Source organism: Centroberyx gerrardi, chromosome 4 (assembly GCF_048128805.1).
Source record: "Centroberyx gerrardi isolate f3 chromosome 4, fCenGer3.hap1.cur.20231027, whole genome shotgun sequence".
Taxonomy (NCBI): Eukaryota; Metazoa; Chordata; class Actinopteri; order Beryciformes; family Berycidae; genus Centroberyx; species Centroberyx gerrardi.
The window spans coordinates 10412438-10434120 of record NC_136000.1 but is presented as its reverse complement, the minus strand read 5'-3'; the positions used below and the strand labels follow the sequence as shown (position 1 = coordinate 10434120).

The 21683-nt window shown below is 44.7% G+C and overlaps 1 protein-coding gene across 1 annotated transcript; it reads right to left on the bottom strand.

The window, feature by feature from the left end:
• tubgcp6 (tubulin gamma complex component 6) lies at positions 1-19038 on the bottom strand. Its single transcript, XM_071897461.2, has 25 exons — positions 18739-19038; positions 17669-18485; positions 17291-17454; positions 16799-17012; positions 16065-16223; positions 15771-15892; positions 15093-15156; positions 14881-14990; positions 14660-14751; positions 12924-13063; positions 12595-12744; positions 11907-11988; positions 11268-11356; positions 10944-11059; positions 9941-10079; positions 9712-9810; positions 7333-9196; positions 6679-6840; positions 5715-5883; positions 4678-4819; positions 3854-4048; positions 2975-3107; positions 2005-2218; positions 1001-1194; positions 1-702 (listed from the first exon to the last, which is right to left on the bottom strand). The coding sequence occupies exons 2-25, from the start codon at positions 18455-18457 to the stop codon at positions 611-613; spliced, it is 5694 nt and encodes a 1897-aa protein (XP_071753562.2). The 5' UTR covers positions 18458-18485; positions 18739-19038; the 3' UTR covers positions 1-610.
• Positions 19039-21683: the final 2645 nt, after the last annotated feature.

The following is a 21683-nucleotide window of genomic DNA, read 5'->3' as shown; positions in this document are numbered from 1 at the left end:
GAGAATTTAGCATTTATTAAGCATTTTGTATTTACATATAATGTAACACATTTTACACACAGCCTCTAGGCTAGCGCTAAAAACCTATAGCAGGAGGCACACCTGAGCATGGGAGTCATTACATTTGGCGCCAGCTCAATCTTAGTTTGACATCACTAACTTTGACAGCATACAGCATTTTAGAAGCAAGGTCTCATAGCCAAGCACACACTTAGAGCCATATAGTTCAAATCCTGTGCGTTGGCTCAAGTTGATTACCTAAAGGGATTTTCAATGTCAAATCCATGCTGCAAACAGAGTTGTTCTACAAAGCTTACTTTGTACACTGAAATGACAGCCAGAAAGAGCCTGGCTTATCACACAAGCCTGGTTATCCACATGATGTTGTCTTCTAGACACACAGAGGGGATTTAGGGCAAAAAAGTAATACACACAAGGCAAACGGTCCTGTATAGCTTAATGGGTACAGCATGTCACGAACACTACCAAGACTAGGGGTCACCCATGCTAAAAATGTATGCACTCATGGTATATTAAGGCGCTCTGGATAAAAGCGCCGACCAAATGGCCTTTATCATGTCAAATAGCTCATGTGCAACATACACACAACTTAGGAGTCTTTGTAGTAGTTGTTGAAGTTAATGCGGAGGAGGAAATCCTCCAAGTGAGGCTGGTAGCCTCTGTTCACCAGTTTGGTCACCACTGAGGAAAAGAAAAGGAGAAGTATTTTAGTGATATGCCTTTTCCCTACTATGTAAACATCACAGACATGGAGAAAACACATTGCTTCACCAAAGGAAATCAGTATTTACTGTATCTAAAAGAACTGCAACAAGCTTTCATATATCCAATGATCACAGCAATGAAAGGATGGAAACTGCTTTACTCTGACGGCCTGACTCGTTGCCCTAACTAATCTGAATTTAAATGTGGGTGAATGGAGATAAACGGCTTGAAATCTTAATTCCCATTAAGCTGAAACAGTTTTCTGTGTCCTTACCTTTGAAGAGAAAGTGGGAGTAATACTTGAAGGTGTTATAGGACTGCTGCATGGCAATGAAACTGGGGTGAACTGCCTCCCCCTGCTGGCTGTCCCAGGGCTGTGCAATCAACTGGGCACGGAACTTGAGGATCAGGCTGAAGATGCTGTGGATGATGTTCATGACCGGAGCGGCTTTCTCTGTCAGCAAACCCCTGGGGAGGGGGGAGGAGAGAGGGCAAAGGTTGAGGAAAAATGAGATGGAACTTTCAAATGACTTTACAGACAAGCTGAAATTACACAGAGAAGTGTGATACTGGCAACCTTTCCTAATGAGATTAAATCATTCATGGGGTTCAAAAGTTAGCTTCAGACCTAACTGGAATTTTAATTAACTTGTTAGAGGAGGTAAAATTAATTCAGATGAAATGAAGGGTGCAGAATGTCTCCCTTGAGGAGGTTGGTGTGCATGTACAGTACCTTAAGAAATTATGCAACCTCCTTGACTTTTTCCCACATTTTGTGATGTTGCAGCCTGAATTCAAGATGGTTTAAATTGATATTCTTTGTCAATCTGCATAACATATCCCAATGCTTTCTAGAAGCACCTTTGGCAGCAATTACAGCTTTGAGTCTTCTTGGATGCATCTGTATCAACTTGGCACATCTGGGTCTTTGGCACATTTTGGGATTTTGTCCCATTCTTTATTGCAGATTTGCTCAAGCTGGATGGGCAGGATGCCTGGATGGGTTTTTCCACACATTTTCATGCACCTCAACTCAGTCTGGAGTGTTACTACAAATGGGTTGAAAACTGACAAAACATTTCAGCTTTTCATTTTGAGTTAATTTGCAGAAAATTTTGACATTATGGGTTATTGTGTGTAGTGAAAAACCTAATTGAATAATATTTTAATTCAGGCTGCAACACCACAAAATGTGGGAAAAGTCAATGGGGGGTTGAAAAATATCAAGGCACTGTACAGCAATCTGTTAACATGCACATGCGCACTTCCTCGCCTCACCTGAAGATGGCTCTGTTGAGGTAGTCTGCGTGTGTGCGGTGGATAGCGTCCAGATCGCTGGCGGTTGCCAGCTTGGCTGTAAACTCACTCCAGGACACTTGCAGGATCTGGTTGGCGATGTAGCCCTGGATCACCTTGACAAAGTGCTGCATCTCATGCCTGTATAACTGCAGCTGGCGGAACTGCACCGAGCGGCCTGCGCCTTTCACCAGCGCTGAAGGAAACATTTGCAAACAAGTCATGACAGAGACACACCTGGGTTGAATAATTTCAGGTTTACTGCATTGAGGGAATAGACAGTGTCAGGCCTTCTTACGGTCAATGTAGTCAATAAACCAAGAATTCTTTCTTGGTGAATTGCTTTGTGTTGGTATGATGAAGATGTTACATCTGCAAGATGCTTTACTTTTTGTATTTTTGTTTATATGCTATTCATGCTACTGCAGAGGAGGATCAATAATGTTAATGTTATAATCATAGAAAAGTATACAAAATTGACATTCAAATGCTTTCCTGTGGTTGAATAAAATTTCTGCCACTCACTGTGTACTTCTATGTGATGAACTCCACCCATTTAGTACATCAAACAGATTAAACCAAACACTAGGGATTATTTGAGCCAGGTCACATATTATGACACTGACAATCCAATAGTAACATCTAAAGGCTTTGCTTCCCCCCCCCCACTTCTTATCCATTTAGTTTTTTTTCCCATGTTATCTATTTATGTAGTCTATACACAGCCATTCCTTGATCAATAATACTTTCCAGCCCACTGAATCACATTGTATTACAGTAATCCCGTTGGTATGAGATGTGCTGTGTATAAATAAACCATAAAGGCATTGCAACATTCGTTCCCCCCTCTGAATATTTTATAAACAGGAGAGGAAGAATCTGCTCTCTCTCCCCTCACAGAGGTGTGGTGGAGTCCAAGCAGGAGCACAACAGAAGAGTAATATCTTCTCACCCGTTCTCTTGAGGTGGAACCAGACGTCACGGAGGCTCCACACCATGTGTTTGAGCTGCAGCAGAAAGGAGAACAGACGGTTGTACTTGTTCATGCAGCTGTCCGTGATGATGATGTTCAACGGCCAGTCCACCTGGGAGACGACAGGAGGGGAAAAGAGAGAGAGAGAGAGAGAGAGAGAGGGCGCAAGACAAAAAGAGAGAGTGAAGGTGTAAGAGTGAGGGAGTGTGAAAGAGAGCAAGAGAGAGGAGAGCGAGAAAGTGAGATCGGGTGGGAATGGGAAAAAAAAAAATCAGGTGAAAGAAGAGTGACAGATGAGGTGGGGGGGAGGAGAAAGGTGTGGGTGCAGAGACGTTGATAAAGGAGGAGAGAGGATTGTGAAGGGAAGACAGAGTGGTGGGAGATGAGAGCGGGGGAGAAGGTGGAGGCAGGAGAGGTATGGGAAAAAGATATGTGGAGAGAAAGAGAGTGTAATAAAATAAGGGCATGGGAGGGATGGAGCAAGAGATAAGGATAGGGAGAGAGGGACCAAGCGAAATTCAGGTGCGCAACAAGATGGAGATTCAGTGAGAGAGCAGGAGAGAGGAGAGCGGTCATGGGAGAGATAGGGGAGGATGAAGGACAACACAGGACAGAACAAGAGAAGAGGACAAGGTGCAGGGCATTAGTCACTGTGCATGTCATTCAAAAGACCCAACTCCAATCAATCTGAGAGGTTCACCCACTTAAGTGTGTGACAAGCTCATTTTCCACATCCACAGCAGTTTGTCAAAACATGACAGCTTGTCACATTCAAGCTGCCACTCATGCCAAGACAGGCACGCCCGTGCAGATGTACACGCTCTTTCCTCTTACTCAATTAGAGACGCTCCGCCTTACCTTGTAGCGTAGCTCTAGGCAGTTGAGAGAATCGGGGGCATGGGGGTGGAAGGTCTCCGGGAGGAAGCGCAGGGCAAAGGTGAAGTTGGCGGCCAAGGCGCTGTCGCCATGCAAGCTGTACTGGAGGGCCTTGCTGAGAATGGAGTTCAGGACCAAAGGGGTCAGCAGTTCACCTGGAGTCTGACCGCTGCCCAGCTACGGGGAGGAGACATTGGTCAAATAAGGACACATAGGTCACATATGGACAACCCACGCATACCTCTACACCTGTGGTTCTCAACAATGTGTCATCAAGGCCCAAGAGTAGGCAGATTTCCGTTCCGAACAAACACTACAGCGGGTGATTTTGATGAGTAGTGAAATCAGCTGGTGTAGTGTTTGGTTGGGATGAAAACTTGCAAACTCTTGGGCCTCGATGCCACATGGTGAAGACCCACTGCTCTACATGACTGATCGACTGACAAAACATAGACACTAAGGTGTTAATATGCTAAAAGGATAGTATTCCACTTCCACTTAGTTGTTTATGCATACCTTCACCGAGTTTACAAGGTTACTCGCTCTTAGAAGTGGCGCAAGGACTAAAAACAGAAAATGACACTAAACACATTGATTGGTGCTCACTCAAAAAGCAGAATATGTGTTTCTGTTTAAAAATTTATTGTATTCAAGGGGAGACAAGGACGGGCATTTGGCCTTGTTCCAAAATGTCCTTCCTTGTCTTCCACTAGAATGCAATAAATTTAAAAAACCACATACGCCGCTTTTTTGAGTGTACAAAGAGATCAATGACAGCAACACCTTCTCTCCTGAAAGAGCATCACCTTTTCAAAGAGCAGATCACTGAGGGACTGAGCGAACTCGCCGTCCTCCATCAGCAGGAAGTGGCGCAGTGCCTCAAAGTGCTTCTCCACCCCCAACTCCACAAAGAAGTAGTCCACCACTGCCTTGTTCACCAAAGATACACTGGGGGGTGCGAGATGGGGGTGGGGGAGAGAATGACTGAGATAAGGAGGGAAAAGTTTTGCCACAAGATTCTGTACTGAGAATGGTGCTGACTTGCAAAATTCGCACAGGTTGTGAGGATGATAGACATCAGCTCTGGAGAAGGGAGAAGCTAAGGGACTATACCAGTGTTTTTCACGTTCTGGACCATTCCCTTCATCACACTTATACTTTAAATTATTCCTAGGGCAATTCACATTTATATAAGGTTGTGATTTAGGGGAAGTTCTCCAACTGTTAACTGAAAAGTCAGCAGCAATAAGAGTTGTAAAAATAGAGTTGACAGTCTCTGGCAAACTCCACTGTGTCGCTTCAGCATGGAATAAAAATGTGTGAAATAAAAGTTTACAGCTATAAATTCCAACGCAAAATATACTGCACTCCTGCTGTGTGTTGGAAGGGATGAGGAAGCCATTTCTTTACACAAAGGAAACACTGCATGCTGTGCAAAAACTTTGTAGCTCAAGATTGACGAGGTTGTCCGCTAGGTATGTCTGCCAGCAGGATAGTTGATGGAGTTCTGATAGAATATCCAACAGAATGGGAGTAGTGGATGATAATAAGACTTTAAATTATACCTCTGACACACAATATGCACTCAACAAAAGGCTAAGTGGTTCCGACGTACCAAAGAAATGAGAGAGATCAGTGAAAACCTCATACCGTATTTTCTCTTAAATGCAGTATTGTGTGTTTAACAACTTACAAAAGACATTCATACACGCAATCTCTTTCTCAGACACTCAAAACCTGCATTTGCAGACAGGAACTAGTGATGCTTTCAATCCCTCTCTAACACAAAAACAGACCGTCTCCCTCCTCTCCTCCCACAGCTTTCTTTCACTCGGACACTCACTGCGTGATGAGCGGGGTAGTGACAGAGTGTTTCATCAGAACCGGCAGGGAAACCATCTCACTGAGCTGGACAGCAGTGGTGTCTGTGGCCCTGCGGAGGGTCGGGTCCATGGGAAGACCCCAGGGGCCCCGCGTCACCTGCTTCAGCAGCTGACACTCTGGGGACGAAGCTAGGGGAGAGAAAGATGACAGGCATGTTACTGAATGAAAATCGTTTGAAATACTTCAAAGAAAAAAGAAGGAGAAAAAAAAACAACAAAGGAAGCCCGTACTCAAGTTGGTTTATTTTGCTGATGACTGGTTACTTTTGAGGTTGTTCACCTAAAGGCTGGCAAGTTAAGTCAAGCTCACATTAAATGGCTCAGATACTTAAAGCCATTTGTCACGTAGACTATGTCTTCACTCGGGAGGGGCTTGTATAGTCGAATCCTCGATTGCCCAAAATGAACATTGAAATCAACTTTTGACATCCAGATAGTATTTTTGAATGGATAATGCACAATAATGATTTGAATTGTTTATTAACTTCAGTTATATATATGTACACCAAGTCCTGACTAAAATCATGAGCCATAATTATTTAAAAAACCGACCAACTTTAAACAAGCCATGCATCCCACCCACAAAAACACTCCAATGCTAGCAGAGGAATGAGAAGTGTTTCCAGAGACTTAATGTCCATCCATCAGTGTAACTCTGCATAAAAGAGTGCATAAAACTGTCTGATCAGACTCTAAAATTCATGTCACGATTCAATTTGTGACAAAAATTGAAAATGCCCATCCCTAGTCTTCACCAAGGACACACACATTTGTTTCTAGAATCATGGCACTGACTTCACAACTATCCTCAGAGTGGACAAGGTAGTGCTTAATTCACTTTTAAATCACTTTACCTATATATTGTACAGCTGGCCAAGGAACCATTATTCCTTGGCCAGCTATATGTTTTTCTGCTGAACTCACACATGAGGTTGTAGCAGTCTTCGTAGTGTTCCACCTGGTACTGAGCGGACAAGGACAGGAGGTATTCCTGCTCAGACCTTTCTCCAGGGGAAAGACCCCAGCCGGCTGCCCAGGACCCCACGCCCTCAGCCAGCTGCTCACCAGAGCTCCCCGATTCAAAACCTGGACAGAGATGTAAGGAATATTCAGTCGATTCCAATAAACACTAAAAACCATCTTCTGTGATATCTTTTTCTGGTATTAAGCTCAGAACCATTAGCTACTGTATACGTCTTAATAATACAACAGGCCTGCATTTTTCCAACTTTTCAGTGCCAAGGCACTTAGTCAAGGCAAATCCCAAAAGGTGCAACAAATTATTGATTGCATAAAAATGCCACACTAAGCTTTGAATGATAATCCAAGGGGGCCAGCAAACAGAATGAGCTGTTGGACTTGGCCAACATTTGCACCGACTTGGAGGAACAGATAATAATCTGATTCATTTCAATTTTAATGAATAAAAAAGGTATTTTGTTTGATGTTTATATTCTCATGATTTGAAACAAATCTCAAGGCATACTTGAGCTCACTCAGCAGCACTGCAGCGTGCCTCACTACGGAGATCGAGAAACAATGCAGAAGCGTATTCGTGTATCACTCATTATTCACTACCTTGACTGTCTTGGTTGTCCTCTGGTCTCTGCTGGTCTCCACTGCGTTTGCCCTTCACCACGCACCCTATCCCCAGTGAGGAGTCAGATGAGTGACCATAAGCGTTGACTGGTAGTGGTGATGGAATTGATTCAGCTTTGGATACTATACACCCAATGCCTAAAGTTGAGTCTGAAGCGTGGCCATAGGCACTGCCGGGTAGAGGAGAAGGTTGGGGTTCGACTCCCGAAACCACACACCCAGTGCCTAAAGTTGAGTCAGAGGAGTGACCATAAGTGCTTCCAGGCAAAGGGGATATGGCTGGTTCAGTTCCAGATACCACACACCCTACTTTGAGGATGCAGTCTGAGGCATGCCCATGCTTATTCCAACGAGGTCTCGCTTCAGGTATGTTGGACACAAACTCACCCACTTTGATGTTGGCATCAGATGAGTGGCCGTGGATATTGGGAGTAGGAAGGAGGACAACAATTTCCGAAATGTTTTCCCCAACTTTGATGTGTGCGTCGGACGCGTGGCCGTGAACGTTGGGGGAAGGTAAGGAGGCAACTACATCTGAAACATGTTCACCAACTTTTATGTGGGCATCTGAGGCATGACCGTGGATATTCTGAGTGGGAAGGGGAGTGACAAATTCTGAAACGTTTTCCCCAACTTTTATGTGAGCGTCAGAAGAGTGACCGTGAACATTGGGGGAACGTAGTGGGGCATTCACTTCCGACACATGTTCTCCAACCTTGATGTGTGCATCTGAGGCATGACCATGGATGTTAGAGGAAGGCAGAAGCGCAGTCACTTCTGATACAAAATGTCCAACCTTTATGTGAGCATCGGAAGAATGACCATGGATGTTGGGTGAAAGCTGAGGGGCACCCACATCTGAAGCTACCTCTCCAACCTTTAGCTGTGCGTTTGAGACATGACCGTGATTGTTTGACGAAGGTAGAGCAGTGACCACTTCGGAAATATGTTCTCCGACTTTATCATGAGCATCTGAGGTGTGAGCTTGAGTGTTTGTCGCAAGAGGCTCAACCCCACAGTCAGAGGGAGTGGTCAGTACTTTGTGATCTCCATTTTTGAGGCTATGCTCTGCTGTGGAGGAAGGTGCAGCCTGAATGGAGGGACTAGGAGTCAGCTCCTGGACCACAATTACTCCTTTTAAAGGCTTAACAGATTTAGTCTTGTCTTGTTTTGCCTCCATCATACTTTCCACCACCTCCATCTTAGTCCCATGCAACTCTTGTTCTGGCAAAGAGGCAACTGCCTCCTGCTTGCTTTCAGTCGTTGCATCACTCCCATCCACCAATTGCACTGAGGCTTGTGAGGGATGTCCATAAACATTAGCTTTGGCTGTATCTAGGGGTGCCTCTGGGATATACTGGCCTAGGGGAAAGCTGGATTTGGAGGCTTGGCCGTAGGGGCTGGCTCTGGGGAGAGTCTCCAGGACATGAGACACATTCTCTCCTATGGGGATGTGAGACAGAGAGGGGTGGGGGTAGGGGGCGTCGGGCTGGACTGCAGGCCCCCAGTGAGGCCTGGGCTGGACTGAGGCCTGACCAGCGATGCCCTCCAGCGGACTAAAGGGGGCACTGAAGTCATAGTCTACTGGTTGAGGTTTAGGAGGCGCTTCAGGGAGGTCAGAGCCAATGTCCTGAAGGGCCCTGTCCACCTGCTGACTGTCAGGTTTTGATGACTTTGGGAGAAAGTCGTTGATATCGATGTCCTCAGAGATGAGCGCAGGGTCTACTGTAGACGGCGTGGGGGTGGGGGTAGGTGAAGAGGGGTCACATGGGGCTGATGGAGCATCCGATTCTGGAGTCTCCTCCTTTGATTGCTGTTGAGATGGTTCTTGACTGCGAGATTCCTATTAAGCGAAGACAGACATTCATTTGAGGATGTGGGGAGCACACACTCAGAAAAAGCATAATAAAGTAAATAATAAATACTTATATGTTATTACCCATTTTACTGTTTTGTACTGGCACCTATTGCACACTCAGCCAACCTGGTGGGGGATCCCTCTATGAATGGGCATGCCCAAAGAAAAACTCCTAAGAAAACCTTATTAAGAAAAAAAAATGGAAGAATCAATTTTTTTTCCTAATAAGGTTTTCTTAGGAGTTTTTCCCTTGTCTTCACCGAGGGTCTAAGGTTAGTGGTGCCAGTTAGGCTGGGCTAGGCTCTCTTCCATTATGCCATCTTGTGCCTTGTGTTGGGTTTTATTTTATTGTTATTTTGTGATTGATTGTTTATTAGTTAGATCTAGGTAGGCTTGTCTTTGTAAACTTTTGCTTCTGTGGGCTATATAAATAAACGTGACTTGACTAAAGTGGAGAAGATTTGGCTAATTAATATGCAAGAACATGTGTGTTGTCATACTTGTGTTGGTTGTGGTGCAGTCTGTTGTGTTGGGAGAGCATGTGGCAATACTTCCATGGGAGGTCTCTCCTGGCCTAAGGGATATTTCTCCAGTATGGCCTGGAAATTAGTCAAGATAGCTTTAATCAAAAATGACTTCACTTATCACAAAACAAAATAATAAGACAATCACTTCAATCATCTTAGCCTTGCCCAATGTGTGTGTATTTTACATTCATTGACTACCAACCTGAGTCTGCTGTCTGTCAAGCATGAAGAACTGAGCACGGGCTTCGTCAAGTCTCATTCGCTGCACCCTCCACATGGCCCGCCTCTCTCTGCGAGCTGCATCCTCCGATAGGCGGCTATACTGAGCAATCAGCTCATTCCTACAATCAGAGGGCAGTAACACACAAGTTACATGTTAGTCATTTGGCTGGCGGCCTTATCCAGAGTGACTTGCAATGAATGAGCAGGTAGAGGTTAGGTGTCTTGCTCATGGAGACTCCAACAGGACACTTGGCTGTTGATGATCAAACATACAACCTCTAATTTATGGGATGGTCTCTTTAACCAATAGGCCACTCAGCCACCAGGTACTTGTGTTACAGTGAGCTTCATGTCAGCACTCAAATCGGAAATAGGGAATTAAAATATTCAAAAATGAGGCTCATCTTCCAAAACGCAGAGCGACTGGAACAATTTCTGGTGACAGGTCTGAAATTCGCCAAATTGCTTTGAATAGTAAGCCTGATATGAATACTGAGTCTTATTTTAATTTCTGTGCAAATCATCTGGCAATCAGTGTTCCTCCTACTCTAGAATGATAAACTCTGTATGTGTGTGTGTGTGTGTGTGTGCGTGTGTGTGTGTGTGTGTGTGTGTGTGTGTGTATGTGCGTATGTGCGTGTGTGCGAGAGAGAGTAAAATTCATTTTGTGAGAAATGTGTGTGCGGGTCTGTTGTATGCTTGACTCTGTGTGTGTGTGTGTGTGTGTGTGTGCTTTTGGGGGTCTGTGTGCTCTGGGTGTGGGTCTGTCATATGCCTGAATGTGTGTATATGGTGTTTTTGGGCTCAGTGATGTTTGTGTGATGTGTGTGTGGGTTTCATGTGCATGTGCTTGTGGGGGATTCTTGTGATCTAGTTGCAGGTCTGTTGTATGCATCACAGTGTGTGTATATGCTTTTGGCTCTGTGATGTGTGTGTGTGTGTGATGTGTGATGTGTGTGGGGTGTCGGTCTAAGCAGTTAGACCTGGCTCTCTGCTCCAGTTGCTCTTCCAGAGCTTGTAGTCTCTTCTCTCTGTCCCTCAGCTCCCTGGCAAAGCTGAAGTCATCATCCTCCACCTTCTTCTTGGCTGCATTTCGCCACTGGTGCCAAAAATACAGAGAAACACACACACACACACACACACACACACAGACAGAGGTTATGGCTTTCAAAATTATTCCAAAAAAGATGTGTCTCTCTCCTTGTAAATTTCTGAGCTATCCCAAATCTTTTGATTATCATCAAAAGATCAAAAACGAGACTGTCTCTCACAGTTTTTTCATCTCTCTCTTTCACACACATTCCTACCTCTTGCTCCTGCTCCAGGTGCTGTTTCAGCTCCTCAAAACGCTCCCTCTTCCTGGCTTCCTCCGCCAGACGTTGCGACACCTGGCGCCCTGCAGGGGGCGAGAGAGAGAACAGTGGGCTGCTTACCCCCCACACCCAAAAGCACAGAACATCACACTCTCTCTCTCTCACACGCACACAAACACAGCAACATCACCATCTGCCTCACACAAACACACATGCATATGCCAAGGCACGCACACAGCATTAGGCCGGAGATCACCCCGCCCGCACCCCCCCGCCCCCTGAATCTTTGCCACACATCTTTTGAAGTAATAAATTATATGAGGAGTTTACTAAACTATGTGAGCGATGATTAGATTTCACAGCCCGTAGTGCTGGAAGCCGTTCAAAGTCTTCCTCGCTGCCATTGCCCCTGTGCATCTCTCTCCCTCTCTTTCTCTCCTGAAATGAATGAATGGAGTTCACGAAAGCTCTCAGTCGAGAGCCAACAGCTACTCCAGGTTATTATCAGACCTGAGCCATGTGTTAAAGATATACCCAATGGGATGGTGATGTGTGTATGCACATTAAGCACTGCATACGATTACTGTGTGTGAAACTGTGTGTGTATGTGGCACGTGTGAGTGTATTACTAACCGCGGATGCTCTCCAGCGTCTTGGCTGCCGACTCCCTGACCTGATTGATCAGCTCCTGGCGTGCCTGCTCCGTGCGCAGGGCCTAACAAAAGACAGACAAGAGATCGTCATTAACAAAGATCTATCTGCCTGCCCTGTGGCTCACCTCTCCTCCTCCGCCACTTACAGTCAGCACTGCTGGCGGCACACAGAATATAGGCCACACAATGTGGACTATTACACTACATCATACGGCGCACAAGCCTCAGACGATAGTGCATCATTTTAATGATTGGCTGCTGAAAAGCTCTGCACTTGAGGCGTAGAGTCACAATCATTGATCATGTTATGTGAGAAACTTTCTCTATTTTTTTTAAATTTCAGAAATATTTCAGAATATTTTCATATAGAAAAAAAGCTCTCTATTAATATAAAAGATAGAAAGATTCATGCTTTATAGCTAGTCATGAAAGTTTTTACATTTGCTGTTCCAAACACCGAATGGTTGGTAGGTCTTTCCTGGGAAAAATCCTCTGCCGCACAGTAAGTGATGCGTTTTATGTTTGCAGCAGCAGCAACAGTGGTTTATTTGGAATAAATAAAAGAAGAACATAGTAGTTAGCATGAGCAGCCATAGCTACCACGGCTGAACAGGAGCGGTACCTACGGACCCTCACACTTCATCAACAATCTGTGCGAGTCTCAGTACCTGCTCCTCCCTGCTGATGGCGCTGTGCTTGGCAATCCTCTCCATGCGTCCGCGGTACACTGCGCAGTCCCTCTCGATCTCCTCCACCTCCTGCAGGGAGAAGGTGACAGAGATGCGAGGCACCGGCAGCTCCGACCAGCAGATGTAGTGCTGTGGACACACAGTTCACAGAAAGTTAGCTTGGCAGACAGAAACAGACAGGAGGTAGTTTACCTCACCACCAAAATGTCCCAGAATGTATTGACTTAAAGTGCCTTTCCTTACCCCAGGTCATACTAAAGAAGCCCATATGAACGCAAATCTTTATCTGTTACATGTGCAAAACAAACCTGTGGGCAGCAGATCTTGAGCAGGTTAATGGTCTTGCCGCAGACGTACACATCATTGGCAATGTGTCTCAGGAAAACAGGAACACAGTCCTCCACATCCTTCGAGATCAGGGTGTAGCCTTGAACCCAGAAGTGTTTGTCTGCAGAGATACAAAGGAGAGACCAATAGCGTGCTGTTCTATAATTTAGACCACGTAGTTTTGCTGTTCCCTTATGACTGATAACTAGCAATATTCAAAGTAAAACAAATAATAGTGGTGGAGTGATACTCGGCCTTTGCTGGGCCAAAAACTTTTCCTTATTAGTATGACTTACGGGGCATGGCAAAACTCTGGCCGCTTGAATTAACACTTGGAAATTGTTAGCGCTTAGCTCAGTGATCCTAAGCAAAAAGCAGAGGAGGACATGAATGCACCGGGCTTCCAGAGCTCTTTACAGAAAGCCTGCGGCTTGCCAAGAAAGCTTAGCCACTGATTGCTTCCCAGGCTGACAGACTTGGAGGAGAACAATGACATTTGTGTGTCCTCCAAAAAGCAGGAGCGAGGAGCGCATAGGGTCACTGCAGGAGTTGATGAGGTGTAGCCGATGAGCAAATGAACCTCTAAGCCAGACAAAGCTGAGGTGACGCTCTGACCTTGAATGGGGTGTTGCATGATGTACAATATTTGGACAGGCTATAATAATGGCTCAAATAAATACATATTTATGGAGGGCTGTCATTGTAAAGCAGACAGTTACACTGTATACTAGGGTTGGGAATCGGTAAGATTTTATCAAGTTGATTCTTTAACAATTCACTCCTAATGATCCGGTGGTTCCTTAGCAGTTCCCTAATTGGTTCCTTTCTTGTATATCCCTTTATAGCACCCCAGAAATACTAAATTTGTAACTGAATAAATTGAAATTCTGCTACCAATCCCAAATGAAATTAATAAAAAACAATAAAACATTATTATTGACTGTTCATACCATACTGTTTTATTATGAGGACAGTTGTGGGAGTGTACACGCATCACACAACCAACTGTCCTCATGTAACACAACTGTGGGCGAGGTCAAGTCCACAGTTGGATTTATATTCACAGGACAAATTATCAGAGTTCTGACAGCAGTCATTACAAATGTGTGTGTTCGTATATTAAACAGAGTTTTAGTAACTATAAAATCTTAGTTAAAATCTTGTAACTATTCTAAAAATCAAATAGGAAATGCCCTACACAGCAGGATGAACTGGACAAAAGGAAAGATAACCCCCACACACAAAATCAGTCAACCAGTTCCTGAGGGTCAGAGAAGGGTCTGTATTCAGCCCTGCAACCCTCATCTCCTCCCGTCTCAACACTCCTTTCCTCCCTTCTTTTAAGAGTCAAGTCATTAATTACACTAAAAAAAAAAGTTATTTCAGCCAAGTTTTGCAAAGAGCAATTATAAGAGGAAATTATAAGAGAAAACTTAGAAAATAGAGAAAATTTATTTTAGAAAACATTTTGTTTTAGCCATCATGGCGAACCAGCTCAAGAGTGTAAACTAACATTGATTTGGCGACAGAGCAAAGCAATGTCTGCTCAATCATTTTCGCTTGTCTATGGCTTACAGAGGGGAGATACCAAGGGAGATACGCTTTAGCCTACTTAGCTGCGACAGCTGAGGCTTTTCATTCAAAGACTTGCTGGCTAAAGCAAAAGCGTGTGTGTGTGTGTGTGTGTGTGTGTGTATGTTTGTGTGTGTGTATTCACCTCTGAAGCTGAGGTACTCCTCATTGACCTGGATCATGAATTCCCCGTAAACATCTCGAAACACGCCGCTATATACCCAGTCAGACACAAACCTATGCGTGGCAAATTGAAAAAAAACATTATACCAAATGACCAACTATATTAATAAATAAAGTTCTGTCCTCAGGTTATACTGGTTTGTTTTCAAGACACATTTCTGCATGAGGAGGGCAGTGACTGACCGTGTGTAGGGCTCACAGCTGCTCTTGAGCAGCGACAGTAGCACCGGATAGTTCTCGTTGCTGCAGTTACTCTGGGCTTCATTGTACAGGTAGGACAGCAGCTTCACACCCTGAGGAGAGCCACATTGCACTGAGCTGACATCCCATCTGATAGGCTAAACACAGCCGTGATGGAGGACATATTGCAGTCTGCAGATAAAATGAATACTCACCACAGGGAAGGTAGCCTGGCCGACACCTGAGGGTCCATCGACACAGCACAGTTCTGACAGGTACCTTAGATTAAACAGAATACAGATATTTAGATCTGATGAATCTGCATCAATGCACCGTCTGCAGACAACTATACAATGAGCTGGTTAAGGGACTGGTTCCAGAGTGTGAAATTAACACGAGCCACCAGCCAATTGCTAGTGAAGTTTTTGCTGTAGCTGGAAAGTTTGTCTACCATCAGTGGAGGGAACATCCGTGCTCCAGCAACAAGAGAAGAGGTGCAGCTTTAAATGTAAAAACGCATTCTAGGATAGGAAGGCGTGACACTCAGGTCTGATGAAGGTCTATTGACCGAAAGCTTAGCTGAATAAATAGTACTCTCTGTCAGAAGTGTGCGGATAGCATTTTTCTCTCTCTAGTGTTATGCCATAGCTTCCAGTACCTTCACGTTTGGGTGTGCGGTTGATTTTGTTTCATTATTGTATTTTTAAAAAAAAAATCATATTTGGCTGGCTGGCAAAATAGTGAAAGTGGTAAATTTTGGAATGTATTAGTCACTGAGGCCAGTCAGTAAAAAAAGTCAGTTTCCTGCCCTGATTGACTGGTTCCAATAGCTATCTGTACTTAGTCAATATGACTAGTGTGCAGTGACAGCTTGAATAGAGGTGTGATCTCACCTGAGCTGCCGGCCCACTTTGCGGAAGAGGAAGCCAATAGTCAGCAGGCTGAGGGTGGGCGGTGTGCTGAGAACACAAGCCCGGTAGTAATGCAGGTACTTCCGCAGACCGCCTGTAAAAGCCTTGGAGAGATACACTATTTTTTTAAATTTCATTGTCTATGCTGGTTTACTTTACAACCATCACTGATAGCAAAATTGGTAACACTTTTACTGTGCAGAACATGAGTGGAGAAGGGAGGGACAAAAACTAGTCTCTGCAGTATTAATGCTGATTACACATATACAAACATACCTGAAAGACTAGGCCTCTCTTGTTGGCACTCTGCAAAGAAAAGCGGCTAAGCCTCAAGTAATGGGTGCCGTACTGGGCCAGCTCCCCCAGGAGACGAGACACACTCTCTGGGGAGGCTCCCGACACACACACACCAGGTCTGACGTCAAACTGCACACACTGTGAAGGAGAGCACATAATTACCAGCCCAAGTGTTAATGATAAAATTCAGCTGGAGAGAGCGTGAGAGGTAGTGCGAGAGAGAACCGGGATTCAATTCAGACTGTAAAAACTACAATAACAATCTTTATAGAAAATATAAGAAACTTTACAAGAGAAAGGCATCCTTGTCTCCCCTGTGATTTTATGTTCTGCCTCAGGTCTATTTTAATTTATTTCTCTTGTCTTTTATTGCATCTTGTTAGACAATTCAGTTGAGTTTTTGCCTGAAATTGTGACCTTTTATGGTCTTTTTTTCTTTTGATTGTTTTGAGGCGAGATATTTTTATAAGCCTTTTTTTTTTTTTTATTTCACACATGCACAAACTGATTGTTGCAATTGTTTGTCTTCTGTGTTTTTTATCATTGTATGCCTCCACCGTGTTTTAATCACTTCACCTATACTATATTTTATTACTGTGGTAATAAGTAAAACTAAAAATATAAACTGTAAAGTATGGCACACACCTCAGACTACAGATCAATTATATTTCATTACATTTTAGAGACTGATAAATGAATACAATGGAATGTACCTGGTTGAGAGGGAAGGTAGTGGATGCCACTCCGATCAGTACGTTGAGGAGGTCAGTTACCAGTTGGGTCTGGGAGTCCAGAGGTAGAGGCAGGAGGGGAGAGGGAGTAGTAGTGTTCACCACCCTCATCTCCCCCTCCCACAGCCGATAGAGCTGGTCAAAGGCCTCCCTGCCCCCCTCTGTTAGATAGGGAAACTCCCTTTTTCCTGGAGGACTAGTGGGGGAAACAGAGTGGCATTTGGTGTTGTGTTGGGGAGAGAAAAGAAGAAAGAAAGAAAGAAAGAAAGAAAGAAAGAAAGACAGAAAGAAAGAAAGAAAGAAAGAGAGCGTTATAAGCAGCTCTTTCCAATACATTTTTAGACTTTGAACCCATTATAAAAATTAGGAACATCTTATTATGAGCTCCCCACTACCAACAAGCCATGTACCACCTCTAAGTATGTTGTATAATGATGAATGAAATTTCTACGGCACAACTGACACATCACCTACCAGCCAACAGACTCCCAGCAGCGGCGTCTCCCAGGCTCAAAAGTGCGGAGGGCCTCCCAGATATCGAGCTCTGGACTGGGGCTGGGCTCTGACTGGGAGTCTGGGGTCAGGTTGGAGGATGACTGGAAGCCCTCATCCTCAGACTGGTCCAAACAGTGGGGGACCTGCACAGAGAACCAATATGACCGATGATATATACATAACCACTGAGCCTTGAACATAAATCAAATGCTGAATGACAAATATGAACCCGTGTCCAATTGCTTGGTAAGCTAAAATTGAAAAATGAACTTGCGCCGACCTGGCTGTATAAAACTTAAACTCGACAACAGGCATTAACTTTGATACTAGCTGTAGCAGTGTAAGTCAGTCTCCTACCCTGATGGCCAGCCCCGTTACATCGACATTACTAGGAACAGGAGGTAGGTCCAGCCTGATGTCTATGTCTGAGGTACGAGTGTGCTGCAGAGCTCCAAACAGCGACAGCCTGGTCTCCTTCTCAAACCTCTCCTCCACTTCCAACCTAGTCCTTAGAGCCAGCAGCCCTGTGCCTGGAGGGGCATCCATCAGCCCCAGAGTGCCACACAGACTCCCCAGGGACCCCCATTCCTCCCCACACACTAGCCCCCATGCGCGGGCCTCCAGCCTCTGCAGCTCCTCACTCTGGTAGCCCCAGGGAGGAGGCCTCCGCAGCACAGGCCTCTCTCGTCTCATGTAGTCCCTGCTAAATGAGGTGGGTGGAGGGGGTGCTGAACCAGCTAGCTGCACCAGGAGCTCCAGGACCGAGTCCACTTCCTTCAGGCCAGAGGATGCCTCCTCAGGCAGCCTTCCCAGCTGCTCCTCCAATCTCTCCGCTTCCTCCTGGCACCCTGCCACCCTGAGGTCAAAAGAGATCATCAGGACTTTGTTTCTGGGTGGGGTGGTGGCTGTGGCACTTGGTCCTGCGGCAGGGCCTTTAGAGGTGCCATCTTGAAAGAGCTTGGAGAGCAGGGCACCATAGGCACGTTTTTTGAGGGCTCTGCGGACACCTTCTCTTGACACTCCCCCCAGGGCACAGCGTTTAAATGACACCCCAGAGAGGCTGCAGTCACACAGAGCACCCAGCAGCTCAGTGATGCTGCTGCTGTTGCAGTTGGATGTGATGGGGTTATTGGGGCTCCAGTACATGGTGGGAAGCTGTGCCACTTGCCTCAGCCTGTGTGAGTGAAACAAAATGACGTTAGATATTTCAGCAGAAACTGGACGAACTCACACTCCAACCAAACGTCTTAAGACAGAGTTCTTCTTTTACAGGGTAACGTTAGCTCTACTTCGTAAATTAACCATACGGCAGCACTAGCTAACGTCAACAGTCAGCTAACTAAGCTAACGTTAACAACCTACTCCTAGGCTACGGTATCAAATTGCACAGCGAGTCAGCAAGGTCCATGTCTCTGGCTAATATTTACCCTCACGAGGCGGTGTGTTACCAATGTTATCAATCAGTTGACAGTTTGAATCTTGTATCCACCCCAAGTGACTCCTTTCCTTGCATGCCAACGTTAGTTAGCGAGCTACTGCTAACGATAACTAGCGGTCCTGCTTAGTTTAGGTGCCTAGCAAGTGCAACCCAGTCAATCGACCATCGAAAGCAGCTCCAATGATGTTTGTAAACGCATCTGTGGTATCATCTTCCAGCATATTAATACCAGTTATACTATAATTTTGCACTCGCTAGCAAGGTAGCTAGTTGCTTCTTTCATCTTCTATTTCCCATCTGCCTAGGCTACAACAAAATAAAAACCCGCCCCCTTGGATATGATTGGACAACAGACTGAACTGTCTCCGATGATTGGCTGAGTATGCCACAGAGACCCCGATAATAGGCTGAACACGCTGATCAATCAGGGGACGATAATTGTCATTTGCCAGCGCGTTTTTTATGACATGCTGCATTCAAGCGCTATGGGAAAACACGGCACATACGAAGCTCCTGCTGGAAAATACAGTTTATTCACTTTTTAGATCGTGTATACTACTCGGGATTTGGCATGGAAATATTATATTATATTTGGCGGTGGACTTCTCCGACTTCCTGAGTTCACCAACAAGGATATACCTGTATCAATCACATAAGCAGTTTTGTGAACTCTTAAAATGCCATGGCAGGACCCTATGGGCAGGACACAACTTGCTGGAGTTTTCGTTTGTGGTCGACATTGCAATGTTTGGTTTGTTTTAAAACATAACAAATGTATCACTCTGAAGTGCATATATCTTAGCTGTGAAAAGGGCCGGCAACAACTGTTAAAAAGAACATGTTCGAAAGCGGGAACACTTTAAAGGCGTTGCTTTCAACTGTCAATCTGTCAACACGTTCCAATTTCCAACGGCAATTCCCATTGGACCTAAATGCAGCATAATTTCCGGCAACAATGATTGCGCGGGATTACCTACGCACAAACAGAGAAACAAGCACGCGGGCTCATGAACGCGCCAAGGCTGTCAGGGCTGTTCAGTGTGCTAGACCGAGGAGACACTTTAAAGGCTTTTGGTCGTTGGTGATTGTCCTATAATGAAAGTTTTTAGAGCAGTGGTTCCCAAATGGGTCCTTGAGGGGGTTTAAGGGAGTCCCAAGCAAAATGAGGAATAGTCAAATTTCATGGTTACTTCACTATCTAGAAGTTAGCACAAGAAGAGAATGTATAAGGATGACTGTTTTTATCCACGGTTTCACTCTCCCCACTCTTACCACCTACAACAAAAATCAAGTGTGTAACGCCATACATCTTCTCTCCTTGGGGCAATTCTTCTCAAATGGGGGTCATTTGTATAATGTAGATCTATCTGGGGATCTTGACCTGAAAAGGTTTGGGAACCTCTGGTTTGGAGGACTTTAAAATCTACTCTGAAATCATATTCTGTTAGGCTAACCCAACAGGATGTCAAATTTTACAGGTGAATGCAAGGTTTCCAAAGATTAAAAGTAGACCCAATAAAAAACTCTTATTTTCATTTGCTCTCAGGTTATCCTGGGACCTACGCTCTACAATCAATTCTTGTCAGCTTTTAAATTATTCATCAGAACAACTGTTTAAAATGACACCACACCGTTATTGTTTTTATTTTCACCAAGTTCTCCTCCTCTTCTTCCCCGAGGCAGAGGAAATCAAAGCCAAATCTCATTAGAAGGTTTGAAACATGTGGAGGTGCAACACAACCTGCTGGTAAACACAACCATCTCCTGCTGATGGAGAGGCTGGCTGCTGTGTGTGGGGCCTCCCAGGCAGGGAAACGGAGGCCAGGAGCATGCAGATTTTAACCCAATTTCTGCTAAGAAACCCTGCAAAGAGGCTTACTTGAAATAATTGTACTTGGTGTGCCATGTTGTATCATTGATTTGCTGGAGGTGGAAGTGCATGATAATTCGAAGTCTTACCATCAGAGCAATGCATGGTCAATATAGTGTTCACTCCCCTCCAAATTATGTAGGCCTAAGCTATACATTTCATCAGACAGATAATGCACGTTATTGCCTTTGATTTTCCATCAGTGATCAAGGATAGTGTGTACAGTATGTGTATAAGATGCAGGGCTTGCGATAATATAGTGTAATCACTCTTGCTTTGGCAGCAGCCCTTGAAGTTACTCTCGGGGTGCATATCTGGGGCTGCATCACTCTGCTTAGTTAGAAGTCGGCCTCCACGGGCCTCTGGTCTGTCTTTGATATCTCCACCCCTGCGTCGAGGTTTGTTAAGCAGCCAGATGAGGCAATTTTGCCTTTCATCTTTCTTTTTTTCAATTTCATTCTTAGCTGTCGGTACTTAATGTTTTCGCAGCAATTTTCAGCCTTCACTGGGGACCACGGAGATGCTCTGTGACTGTTTACATTATAATTCATTTCATGCAGACCTTGGTTTTCAGTATGTATTGTAAGTCTTGTGACAGGCACATGATGCTGGGTATTGGAAAAATAGATTTATCCAGCAACCATAAGATGCTGGAAATGAAGACTGATACTATCACACAATGGGTAGTACAAGATAATGTACAAGAACATCTGTTGTCAAAGTGAAGAAAAACTCATGTTGCAAGTGCTTGGGCATCTCCTACATGGTTGGTTTGTGTGAGAGAGTGATTATGCTTTTCATAAATCCAGCATTTATTACTCCTGCTTGTGTGTAAGCTCTTCAGTGAATCTAAGGTGGAGTTCAGTATCATGTTACTGAGCTGTACAGATGCCAAAGACCTATAGATTCAGTTCCTTAGACAAGCTGGTTGCTTGTGGTGAAGCAGAGATACTTTGTTGCCCGAGGTGGTTGTAAGTCATGCAATATGCATGAGAGGTGAGCGTGTCCAATTGAAACAAATCAAGGTTATGAAAGTGAAAGAAACACAGCAGATACAAAGGGCA

Bases quoted from the DNA above. Each gene is read 5' to 3' on its own strand.
- tubgcp6 (XM_071897461.2), bottom strand. From the start codon at position 18,457: ATGTACTGGAGCCCCAATAACCCCATCACATCCAACTGCAACAGCAGC. The intron at 15,157-15,770 runs GTGAGATCACAC...GTTTAATCTAAG, and splicing joins AAAGTGGGCCGGCAGCTCAG to GTACCTGTCAGAACTGTGCT. The intron at 1,195-2,004 runs GTGAGGCGAGGA...CCCCCTCCCCAG, and splicing joins CTCAACAGAGCCATCTTCAG to GGGTTTGCTGACAGAGAAAG.